Here is a 13,138-nt window from a genome sequence, read left to right on the forward strand (position 1 = left end):
ACTCAGAGAAGGCACGGAGGACTCTGAAAATTCTCACAGCTCTTAGTTGACATGAGGGTGAGTAGATAATGAGTGAAATTTGAATTTTGGGTGAACTATCCCTTTAAAGAATATAGGTCTATTAGGTATATTTTACATCAAATTAAACAGCAGTTTGCTGGCCTACAACATGTAATCACAGCTCAAACAACACTCAAATAAACAACTAAACATCAAACTTCATGAAGCACATGTGTGGACCCAGTCGCCACATTTCTGGCTCGTATACTACTGTACATTATGCAAAACACATCAGCTACCGCATATGAAAGAGCCGGCTACAAAGATTGGAACGATACATAGCACGGCGGCTACACAGAAGCTACACAGAAGCACGGCAGAGAAGCCAAAAGCGAGCAAAGAACGATACATAGCACAGCGGTTACACAGCAGCATAGCATGGCAGAGAGAAGCCAAAAGCAAGCAAATAACGATACATAGCAGGCGGCTACACAGCAGCATGGCAGAGAGAAGCCAAAAACAAGCAAAGTCTAGCAAACACAGACACTGCTTCGCCAAAAAATGGTTGTAAGTCCTCTTACCTTTGCTGTTTTCTTCTTCTTCTTCTTCTTCTTCTTCTTCTTCTTCTTCTTCTTCTTCTTCTTCTCGTGTTCAGACAGGCTGTACTCTTGTTTTGCCGTGAAAAGTTTCATGAGTAAATCCACAATATTTCCAGTTTGAACTTTGACCGGTGTTACATCTAAATCGGTCCGGACAGCCTGCACGTCACATATCAGGATTCTGCTGATTCTGATTGGCTGCCAGTAGGCCTACTTTCAATCACGCCTCATTCTGTTGGCTCTAACGGTTCGAATGAGCTGTCAATCACTCACTCGAATCAACCAATCCGCTGCAGAGATAGAGCCAGGCGTAACTGCAGCCAAATAAGCAGCTCTCAGTGCATTACGCAGAGGAATAGAACACAGAGGGCCTAGAAAGTAGCTATTTAGTCCCAGTTGATTCTTATTCAGTTAGTTTATGCTAATTGTGTGAAAATAAAGATTAAACAATGGTTTATAGTGGCAGGTGGTTCTAAGCTGTGCCAAAAATGGACATTTTGGAAAGTTCGCCTGAATATTTTGTAGTAAAATCTCAATAATTTTGTACTGCTTCACTTTATCAGAATCAACCACTAGAGAGATGATATTCATACACTGTACAATCATTTGATAGGTTTTGAGCTTTAGCAGCATCATTCTGAAGGACACTCATCCAAAATACGATTTTTTGGGGGCGAACATTAAATATATTTAATTTTCGCTGTGTCATTTTCATTTACTCTTCACCAGTAACATAGCCTATACTGAAAATCTCAGCAATTTCTAATTTTTTCCCTTTACTATGACACCAAAAGTATTCAAATAGACCTTGTGGTTGCAGAGATATACTCATTTTTATTATGGATATGCAATTTTCAAGAAAAGGCCTGGAAAATATTGTTTTTTAGTAAAGATGACAAAACTGCACAATATTACTATACTGTAATATTAAATGACTTAACATAAGTACATATATTTCCGGTATCATATCTCCTACAGTAATCACATCAACCTTGGGAGCATAGTGGGTGGGTGGCCAGGGGGCCATAATGAGTCTTGTACATTTAAATGTACCATTCCTGCCTCAGGCCTAATCCCAATGTCCCCTGAGGCCTGAGCCATCAATCACCACAGATGGTAAGTGACTGAGTATGAGAGGCCGTACGGGTTTAAAATGTGAAAAGTAAAATATGTTGCCATCAGTTGTCGGTGTGGGTTTACTGGTTTTAAGCTTATATACTACCTTCCCTTTACTCATTGTATAAATAATAAGTTTGATCACATCACATGCTTGTTAAGGATCCTTTTTCTGTCTCATTATTTTTTGGTAAATGGCTGTTTTTTGCACTTCCAGGCCAAAATGGGCAACCAATGGTAACTGCTATGAACTTTGGGCAATCCCCTCAGGCAAAGTCTGCAGAAATGCAGATGTATAGAAAGTGTGAGGGCCAGCTGCAGGGAGTGGCTGCTCCACCACCCCAAGATGTTCTGGGATTTAAGGAGCGAAACATCGGTGTTGCAGTGTGCAGTGGTACCCAGCAGGTACACCCATCTGTGCTTACAACGAGAAAGTCTTCATGACCTGGATGGTTTGGCAGTGGGACAGCTCTAAGCCTCAGGATTTACCAGAAACACACATTGGGACTGAGCCTCTGACTCAGACTCAAATGAAGAGCGTGGGATTGGTTCCTCAAACAGTTTCATAGTTTGGCATCGAAAAATACTCATCTTTTGTAAATATTTAAACTCTGAGATCAGGAGGAGTTTTATTGCACACACATAATTGCAAACTAACCTCAAACCTACAATTCCCCACAGTTAGAATAACAACAAGGTGAAATACATGTTTGACACCAAGAAAAACCAACATTTGCATACGTTTTTGATTTGTACTGCTTTTTAATGTGTTTTTTTCCATCAGAAATAGTAAAAGCCATACAATGTAGCAAACCAAAAATGACAAAGCTCTATACAGGCATAGTAGCTCATTCACACATATTCTACAGTCCAGACTAATCTGTCAAAGTGGGCAGATGCTACTGGAGTTTCCATCTTGGCAAACAAATGGCTAACATTCAGTTCGAAGACGATGAAGTCCTCTTTTCTCAACAGGCAAAAATATAGATTGTTTTGTCTTTTATGATTTGAGTCAAGACACAGTCGTTACATGAAAATCCAAAACCTGATGATTACTACCTATGGGCATCTTTCTGAGAATGGTTGAGTAAGACTTGAGGATATTGTGTACAGATTACAGTCAGCAGAGTTATGGTAACAAGCTGACTTGGGCGTGCAGGCTCTTGCTAATAAATAATGAAACATTCTAGTCAGATATAAAAGCCCTGTAAGTGCTGTATATTTTTTTTATTTGTGAAGAAGTACATTTGACTCAGTGTAGACCGCCAAACTAAGCCTCATCTAACTATTTTATATCATGCTGCCAAATGATCCTTGTGTGTCGGGCATACAAAAAATGAGATTGAATAGGACTGTAAAATAAACATATCTAATTTGCTAAGAAAATTAGCACAGGAATCAGGGTTACAGTTATTGAAAAATTAATGTTGTTTTAGTTTAATTTTCTCAGAAATCGAATTTACCTCAAACATTTACCCTCTGACCTGCCACAATCACAGCTAAAACACTGTATTAGAATAAAAGCGGTTCTGTTGCAATGATCACTCTACACCACAAGGGGGCAGCAGCTCCCGTCTGAACGTTATCATTTTTCATACAAGGACCAGTCCACACATTGCAGAGAGAGAGGAACCAGCAAGTTTCCCTCCACACATGCAATGGGGACGTGAAATGCGTCCGTCAATGTCCGATTTTGTCTTTTTGCAGAAACACACTGAAAATACTTGAAACATTTAAGTGCTAAAATTGGACAATGTCTTTTCTAGGCAGGTTTAAGTTAATAAAACAATCTTGGTGGCATCGCTTTAGGGATAACTCCAATTTGGACTTCAGTAACAACAATCTTTCATACAAAAGAAAAAAAAAAGAAAACAAACAAACAGACAAACAAACAAACAAAAACAACAACAACAAAAACGCCTCCCCTAGAAAACACAAATGTTAACAAAAGGAAGTAATGCTGTGAAAAAAAACATTCAAAAACAACAGTGATACACTTAAATGCACACACTTTACACCTTATATATGTCAATGCTTCTTGACTTTAGCCAAAATAAAAAGCAATTTTTTCTTCTTGTTTTCAGTAATCTTGGTGTATACCTTATAATACATGTATACAAGATAACATAGAGCAACAAAGCAAAAAAAATAAATATCTTAAGTCACTGTTTGGAAGTTTTTTTTAAAATATATATATATATATATAGATCTATATATATGTATATTTATATGTATAGCTTACTTTTGGGTAGGGTGTGGGTGTTAACAGTTTTGGCCGGCTGACGCAAAGAGCTTCTCCCTATTGACGGAAACTTTCGACGCAGAAAAACTGAAGAGCTGTGTAGCAGGACAACACTTTTTTATATGAAGGTCGTCCTCGCAAAACAACGCCGGGCCCTTCAGTCGTGAGCAAAATAGCGTGGCGATGTGCTGCACGGACTGAGCGTAGGATGGAGGCAGACAGGAAGCTTGTCCGACCAAAACAATCGAGACGATCGATTGCTGATCATCCAACACGACTTCTTACTGATGCTCACGTGGATACAGTAATAGGTCCAGCAGATTTCGTCAGACTGTGGCTACACATCCGAGGAATAACACAAGTTGCATATTCAGCTACACTATATTGAACAGGGAAGGACCTGTGGAATTTTGGAGAACAACCTTATGTCAAAGTTTTGGCGTATTTGCATATTTTAAGACGGCCTGTATGAGTTTTTTTTTTATGTTCTTCTTTTTCTTAAAAAGCTCTGCATTACAAAAAAAGTCAGGCACCAAATGTCGTCTAGAACAGTCCTACTCATAAAGCATAAATCTAGAATATTTACACAGACCTCCCCCTGGCTGCAACAATGTCCGAGAACACTGATTGCAAGATGGCGACGGTGCAGAATTGACCTACAGTATCAGTACATACAGAAAGAAACAGTTCAGTATTTTTTTTTTTTTTTTTTTTTTGGATTAAGCAGCCATATTTGTTTTTACAAAAGAATACTTCCAACCGTCTGACAATGGCACACTATACACGCCCTGACTACTTTTTTTTTTTTTTTTTTAAATCTTTGGTTGACCAGTCAAAAGCCTGATAAGATATACAATCCACCTTTACATCACACAACTTGACTTCTTCTTTAAAAAAATAAAAATGAAACAATTGCTTAAAAAAATAACATTTCAACACACAATGTCATTCCCTCATTCCGTTCATGAGTTACCCTGCCAGGGAGGTTAACGTCAACCTCCCGTCCCACCGTCACACACACAGCCACTCCCCATCCTGCACTTCCTCTGGTCCATTCTGGAGTCCGTCCAAGAAGAAAAGCACATGCTTGCAAGCCGCATACTGTACGCACAAACACACAACGCAAACTCTTCGTCCTGCTCTCTGTCACTCGCTTACACCCGCATACACACAAACACGCAGATTTTGCCTAAATGTAAAAGAAAAAAAAAGCAGGAAAAATAAGGTGGCACGTCAAACCAAAAATGCTAAATTGTCCGAAACAGAAAGTGTCTGTGGTTAAAAGGAGAGAAAATAACCAAAGGCATTTCAAAAAAATAAAGCGCCAGGGTTTTGCTGATAGCTCTCATTGTTTCTGCGAGCCGATCATCTTCAAGACGAAGTTGACGATGGCGCTGGCGGGCTGGTCAGGGTCCATCTCGGCGAAGAGGTGGCTGACGTTGTCGGTTGTGCTTCCCTGCTTCCGTGCCACAAAGCCAAACAGCCTGAAAGACATAGTTGGAAATTAAAGGTGTTAGCTACAAGTGTGTTTGTTTTTTTTAAGTATATTTATTTTATTTGATAGTAGCTACACAGTAGAGATAGACAGGAAAGGGGGAGGCAGAGAGAGGGGGAAAGACATGCAGGAAAGGTCTGCCCGACGCGGGATTCGCTTTACCCACTGCGCCACGCACCGCCCCTGTTAGCTACAAGTTGAATTCCTCCAACCTTCAATTGCACTGGTTGCCAGGTAAGCTAACGCTAACCGTATTCAACAAGCAGCAGCTCCGGTGTTGACAGCGGACTGAAAACACATCTGAATCATTTCACACTAACTCACCTGCATACGAACCCGACAAACGGAAATGTTACAGTACCGGCTGACTGTTAGTTAGCATTAGCATTAGCACAATGCCATTTTTCCACAGAGTTATCACGATGTGGCCCCTGAGCTCCGCCTCACGTGACATCAACGTACTAATGCTGTTGGTGCAGATCATTTCATCATGTCGACGTTGCCAACGTAACCAGATGTCAATATTTACATACTTTGGACCGGTCAACATTTATAAAATAATTATTTACATAGGCTTCTATAAAAAAAATCTGTAAAATGAATTTATTATTATTATTTATTCGGCACCCCGAGACGTTCTGTGGATGTTTTTGAAAAATGAATTGTTTTGATGAAAATGTTGTAGCTATAGCCTTTAAGTGACTGGAGCTCCCGCATTTAAAACAACCTGCTCCATACCACTTGTGTGGTCGTGAGAAATAAATAAAGTATAAAGTATAATCACACCAAAATCTATATCCTTATTTTAGCCTCCGCTTTTATGGATGAACATCAGAATCAACAGGACGATGATATTGGATAAAAGCCTGCTGGAGGGTTTACTTACTTGGCTGTGCCTCCCTCAGGCTTGTTCCACCTAAAAAAGATTAGATAAAGATGTCAGTTTTAATATATTAAGAAAGTAAAATTACATATAGGATAGGTAGCTACCTCATTCTTGGAAGTCATGCTTAAATGAGCCAATAAAATAACAAAATATCATGTTTCTGTACTCACTTTCTGTCCTGAGGGTCGATATCGCAGAAGGTGACAGTGTTGTTGGGGTAGTGGCGCCGGAAGAAAATCCTATAACAGATGAAATGAACAGATTAAAAACATTGTGTGCAGCTGAAGATGATTCTTTCTAAGTAAACTGTTGAGTCCAGCAGCTGATCAAAATCATCATATAACTACAGTAATTTCAAGACACAGATTGTAATGAGCATAAACATTTGTTCAATTATGATTAAACTAACTTCAGCCTGAAACTAAAAAATCATGGTGGCCCCACAAGCAAACTCAGGAAAACATTATGAAAATAGACAAAACACAAACACATTTGGAAAAATTTGACAACACGTGCTGAAAAAACTCAACAAAACCACATAGTGTACGCAATCCCACCGCAAGTAGCAGAGACTAAGTGTTTCCAGGGGGACAGAGGACGGTGATGAACCTGCTGGGACTACACTTGTTGTTCGACGCATTTGGAAAACAACTAAGTAGCATCTGGCTTCAACACTTCTGAGTGTGATGACACTTCCATTGTCATCTGTCAGGATGTGGTTGTGTTGTGAGCATTTGCAGTGCATGTGTTGTAGTGCATTGGGCTGTAAATAAACCATTTATTATTATTTCATGAATTGTAATAATTTCGCTAATATCATTCTCAGACAAGGTGGGAAATAACAACTACTTTTTTTTTACTTTGTATTTTTTTCTGAATTGTCATATGACATATCAACCAATATTTGTATGTGTTGTTTAAAGGGACAACGAGGAGTTTCTATTTGGTTATAAAAAAGTCTCACGTTAATGTGGATGAATCTACGCTACCCACACTTGTTAATGGGCCCATTTTCGATGAATATATCGTTTTGTCTCTATCGTTATTTTGTTATTATTAGTGGTGGCGGAAATGCTGGTCGAGCCGACCAGCGTTTCTTTACTTTCAGTTTCGTGGCAAGTCATGAGAATAACGCCGCCGAATCGCCGTTTATGGTCGGAACTACGACGGTATGTGATCGTCTTCGAACCTCTGACTTTAATTCTTGATGAATGAAAACATGAGTCTGTCTTGTGCCGGTCAAAGAATTTCACGGTGCGCGCGGAGGCTCATAAATGTAGTGTGAAAACGCTTCGCTTTTCCAAAACTCCTCGTTGTCCCTTTAAATTTATATTTCATTTATAGTTCTCTGTTATATGCTGACAATAGCAAATCAATGACAAGGAATCGGGGGCATAAATGCAACAAAGGGCTATGGCTGGGTTTGAAGTTGGCATGTGAAATATTAATGTTTTTATTTTTTTCATTTTTCCAATAATGTTACACTACAGCAGAGGTCTTCAACGGGGGGTCCGTGACCCCTCGGGGATCCACAGAGGTACTGCAGGGGGGTCATGAAATTTTTGGTTGATTATACAATTTTGTTTCCACATTTATGCTTAAATAAAAAAGTCAATTAGAATAGCTTGTATGCATGATTATCATGCAGTTGACAGACTTTGTTGATATAAGATGGTATGTTTATAAATGACAGTGGCACAACAACCCTACTCACTGTGCCTTTAAAATAAAAACATGTTTGTTTGAATAGCTTAGTATTTGAATCCAGGGTATGTTTATACATGGTATTAGGCCCGGTTTAATATAATACATAATTTTATAATAACATAAAGTATGGGGTATCTGCTTCATCCCTCCAGTCATTTGTGGGTCCTAGGCCTGGAAAACATTGAAGACCCCTGCACTACAGTATAGAAGGCAGATTTGAGCTGCTAGATCGACAGTGCTGAAATGCCGCGATACACAATAAGGCCTTGATCCTTTAATCCTGTGTAAACAGTTATCACTGCCTCTGTGTGTTCAGACGCATGCTGACACTTGCCCTTCAAAAACAAATTTATGTCTTCAGTGTTCAAATACATCTGCAGCCAAATCTCCAGATGTCATGCGATGTTTATGCCTCCATGCACTTCACCGTATCCAACAGTGTGTGTGTGTTAGTGTTGGTGCGCAGCTGCATCCAGACTTACTTCCTCTGGTTGTCAGTCAGCGTGATGCCTTGTGAAGACACCTTGAAGTGCACAACGGTGGCAGTAGGTGGAGAGGCGGCGGCCAGTGTCTCAGATATGGCCTTGGCAACAGCCTGCGGGCCCGTCAGTGACTCCATCTCCACGGAGTTTATGTAGAGCACATTGCATGCTGGGAAAGAAAGCAGATGGTCTCAGTCAGATGTGATACATATGTTAAGATTGGAAACGGCAAAACGGTTTCAGGCAATGGACAATGCAGCGATAATTCTGAAAAGCTGTATCGACTCCCGAGTGCATCCTGTAACATGTTATTAATGACTATTTAGGGGAAACACGGTCGTCAATGACCTGTTCATGCAAAAATGTCTTGTCATTAGACAGCATGCTTTCGAGAGGCTCCATCCAAAATCATTCCACATGAAACATTCTGCCTGTTACAGACGAGAAGCTGGGAGCTGTTGTTAAAGAAGACACTTCTGAGGGAACTCTGTTAAACAGGGCTGTTAAACATATCTCTTTTCCTTGTGCAGGTAACAACGCACACAGACGGACGACAGACACAGAATGCACATTCCAGATGTAGGTTTCCAAATAAAACTGTACAGATTTTTTTTTTTTTTTTTACCATGGGAATCAGCAGGAAGACTCTGCACTGGGATGACAAGGACGTCTTGATGTCAGAATAAGTAAACGGGATGATTCATCATTGTATTTGTAACACTGAGTGGGTATGAATTGAGAGGACTGTGAGGATTTGAGTTGATGTTTTACCTGCTCCTTGTTTCAGACGCTCAGCCAGTGGATTTGTCGTCGTGACCTCTGCTACCTCCTCAATGAGATCTGCACAAACCAACACAGAGGGAAGGTTTGCAGTTTGGAAACATTTCAATTTATTTGTCTCACAGATTCCGTTGGGGCTTCACTTTCCTCTTTTTATTCCTATTATAAAGGTTAATCGTGGTAATTTTCACAATGATATGTTTGGAAGAGAATGATCAATAAGGTTTTGAGAACATATACACTTTATAAATCAAGATTAAATCACATGAAAATCCTGAAAATCCACCTGCAATTTAATAATTTAGAGTAATTGATTTTAAATCTTAGCTACAAAAGAAAAACATTTACAAAGAGAAATACCAAGAGCAGAATGAATTTAAATCATGGGGTAGCTGGGTAATAGTTGTGTAGCATTCACACAACACAGCCTGCACTGTCTTGCTGTAATCTTTTGAAACATGAGGCCAATTTCATGCTTCAGTGTTTGCACACTCTCTCAGTCTAGATGAATGTCCTTATGGTTTTATATTTTTAAGTTGTAATTAGGACTCTGTATTGTTTTTACATTTTCTATACTGGTACTAATACTGATAACTTGGCTTCAGTACAGTAGCCTACTGTTCTATACCAACTGTATCAAAACCATTTTAATATCACAATACACAGTATGCTACAAATTGTAGTTTTACTGTAGTATTATTTTGAAGGTTTGTGGCTTTAGAAGCTGACATATGTTCACATTAATACACAGCTACCGTTCACTATTATTATATATTTTAACATGCTGCATGCTATGATCCTCTATTGAATCAAACCAGTATGGTCAATAAAAGCATTGGAACACAACATATGGCCCAGTTTTAACAGAGCCTTTTTTATGTTATATTGATTAATGAAATTTAAAAGAAGATTACTCATGAACAAGACTGAAAAAAAATGTCCAACTTGTCCAAACAAGTGGATACACAGACCTGTGGTAGGGATGAGGAGCTTGCAGGGCAGAGCGAGTGGTGTGATGGCATGTTGGTAGACCAGGGCAGACAGACAACCTGCAGAACAGAAACAAGACATAATCAAAAACACAGATTTAGACATACAGCATTATTTAAGACTGTGGGATAATCAGGCAGACTTTCCAAGTGAACTGATTACACTTTCTTCATAAATACTTCCATTCTGTTACCTGTTAAGTGTTTGTTATTAGAGTCACTCATCGTCATGCATCATTACTGTTGCACAATGTAGATGTTAACAGTGCACATGCTGTTTTATGACAGAAAACGCAGTGTTTGCCAAAATGATTAAATCTACTGTAATTAATAAAGTCATAGCGGTATCAATATTTTAATACCACACTTACACACCCCTTAATCTATCATGTTAGATATGGAGGAATGTGGTCTGTTAGATTTACAGTGTTAGTGTTGTGGAACAAACAGATTTCATCATCTGTTTGGTATCAGTCTGTTCAGTATGAAACCAAAACCACGCAGCAGGAGGAAAGAGTTACGAGCTGAGGACGGGAGAGGAAGAGGAAACAAGGTGAAGCACGACACAGGTTTACAGAGGTCGGCCATCCCCACTGTGGATTTGGCATACGAGTGCAACAGTGCATGCAATCAAAAACATACACACACAAACGTCATACATCTTTCCAGTGTAATTAGTAGGGAGAACATGAGTTAGATCACTTTGAGTTAATACCACAGTAGGATTAGACGTTACAGAACATGGGAAGTGGCGTGGATCTTTGAACGCCACATGGACATGCAGGCGCGTAGGAAGAAGAACTAACTGATGTGACTAAGCTGTCAGTAGAGCTGAAATGTGAGAGTGTGGTTTAGAAGGGGAAAAAAAGGGGGCCAGCTAGGGTGGGAGTGGGGCAGGGTTGGTCGCTCACTAACCGAAGTAAGGCTCGTTGGGACAACCCTTCAGCTTCACTCCTTTGGGGCTGCTCTCAATCAGGAAGTGCCTCACCAGCTCGTTGGTGATGTCACCTGTGGCAAAGCAGAGCGAGGGGGGGAGAGGGGGTTAGTCTAAACATAAGTGATTAACCTGGAGACATGACCTCATACCTTTGGCATTAAGATATTAACTCTAATGTCTGATGAAAGGCGTTTCGCCCGAAACGCCGCACACATGTATGTGGTGATACATTATTAAAATGCACCCCTAGGACTTTACTTTTGATTTTTTTCTCAACTCTAATTCTGTCTCCACCCTCACCTGAGACCATAACAAGGAATAGCAACAATTAAAGGGATAGTTCAAGATTTTGGCAAATTGGCCCATTGCCATAATCCCTATAGTCATAGCAGTAGGTTTGTTACTTTTATTTGTCGGTGCAAGCTATTTTTAGAATGGCGGAGCAGAGCCGTGAGCTGCTCAGAGCTACTGTACACTACGGAGGCTAATGGGATTTCTTGGTTTCCCTCATCAAACTCATCAAATACACAATCCAACAACTCCAAAACGCTCTGGTGGACAAGTTGTGACCTGCACATTCACCACGCTATGAGATAATAATGGAATGTTACGAGACAGAGTTGTTTTCGAGGTAAATACAAAGCCGGTGTCACGCCGAAAAGAGACTGCTTGCCGGAAAACTTCCTGACAGGAACGCGCATCAGCTACTTTGCATGAATTTACCTCGAAAACAACTCTGTCTTGTAACATTCCATTATTATCTCATAGCGTGGTGAATGTGCAGGTCACAACTTGTCCACCAAAGCGTTTTGGAGTTGTTGGATTGTGTATTTGATGAGTTTGATGAGGGAAACCAAGAAATCCCATTAGCCTCCGTATAGCGTAGTTCTGAACAGCTCTCTGCTCTGCTCCGCCGTTTTAAAAATAGTTTGCACCGGGATTAAAGGTAACAAACCTACTCCTAAAACTATAGGGATTATGGCAATGGGCTAATTTGCCAAAATGTTAAACTATCCCTTTAAACTAAACACTGGAGTACCTCAAATAAATACTTGTGGCATTAAACAGCTTTGTGATATTCAATCATGAAACACAACATCCTGCCGCCCTCTACTGTACCTTTCTTGCTCTGGTGAACGGAGGGTGGGGGCGACGCCACCTTCATGGCCAATCCGTAAGCGCCTCTGAATGAGTGACTGTCCCGAATAACGAAGGCCCCGGGCTCCCTCTCCCTCAGCAGGCCGATAGCTGCAACACAGAAAGCATTCAGTTATGAGCTGCCTTTATTTTTAACCATGCCAGCGGCAAAGCTAATTAGGGCCACCGCTTTTAGTCCCGACTGAAATGTCTCAGCAGCTATCAGATGTATTTTTTTTCCTATAGATAATAATATTCCTCTTGGGTGATACTTGATTAGCAGTATGCTTATTATTGTACCATACTGTGCTTAGTTAAATTTGGGTGATGGGATTTAGAGGCAGGGACAAAAGTCAGCACATTTGATGATGAAAGTGAATTTGTGAAAAAGAAATCAAAGAATAAGACAAAAGGAGTTGAGATACTTTGTTTTAAAAATTGCTGTCAGTCTGCATTACATTTAAAGTACAACTTCTAACATTACACTTTGCCTCAGAAGCTCCATTGTTTCAGGGAGGGAAGCTTCAGATCCATTACTTCACTATTTAGTTCAATGCCTCGGCCCGTCCACATGTGACAGTTTAAGGAAGGAAGATGGATGAGATGAGCAACACATGCAGATGTTCCCTAATTCTCTACATCTGGTGTGGCTTTCCTTCTGGGACTGCATGGGACTAAGTATAAACTGTGTGTGTGTGTGTGTCTGATGTCATTGCAGTTGAGCATGTGCTTGTGTTTAACATGATATAATCCAATGCAGGCCATGAG

At 40.1% G+C, this 13,138-nt stretch overlaps 1 protein-coding gene across 28 annotated transcripts in view; it reads right to left on the bottom strand.

Annotated features, from left to right (window-relative positions):
* Window positions 1-2,457: 2,457 nt before the first annotated feature.
* Window positions 2,458-13,138, bottom strand: part of tns1b (tensin 1b) — a 196,900-nt gene continuing 186,219 nt past the window's right edge. For 14 of the 28 annotated variants that reach the window (XM_085764455.1, XM_085764442.1, XM_085764454.1 and 11 more), the window contains 9 exons: window positions 12,353-12,481; window positions 11,212-11,304; window positions 10,279-10,356; window positions 9,299-9,367; window positions 9,153-9,179; window positions 8,528-8,696; window positions 6,509-6,577; window positions 6,339-6,368; window positions 2,458-5,441 (listed from right to left, as the gene is read on the bottom strand). In XM_085764455.1, coding sequence (XP_085620581.1) covers window positions 5,303-5,441; window positions 6,339-6,368; window positions 6,509-6,577; window positions 8,528-8,696; window positions 9,153-9,179; window positions 9,299-9,367; window positions 10,279-10,356; window positions 11,212-11,304; window positions 12,353-12,481 — 803 coding nt within the window. In that variant the 3' untranslated portion in view covers window positions 2,458-5,302. The remainder of the gene's footprint in view (window positions 5,442-6,338; window positions 6,369-6,508; window positions 6,578-8,527; window positions 8,697-9,152; window positions 9,180-9,298; window positions 9,368-10,278; window positions 10,357-11,211; window positions 11,305-12,352; window positions 12,482-13,138) is intronic. The other 14 variants (XM_085764453.1, XM_085764458.1, XM_085764451.1 and 11 more) reach the window with 1 other exon arrangement.

Source organism: Trachurus japonicus, chromosome 21 (assembly GCF_045865225.1).
Source record: "Trachurus japonicus isolate A0001 chromosome 21, Traja_1.0".
In the NCBI taxonomy this organism is placed as follows: domain Eukaryota; kingdom Metazoa; phylum Chordata; class Actinopteri; order Carangiformes; family Carangidae; genus Trachurus; species Trachurus japonicus.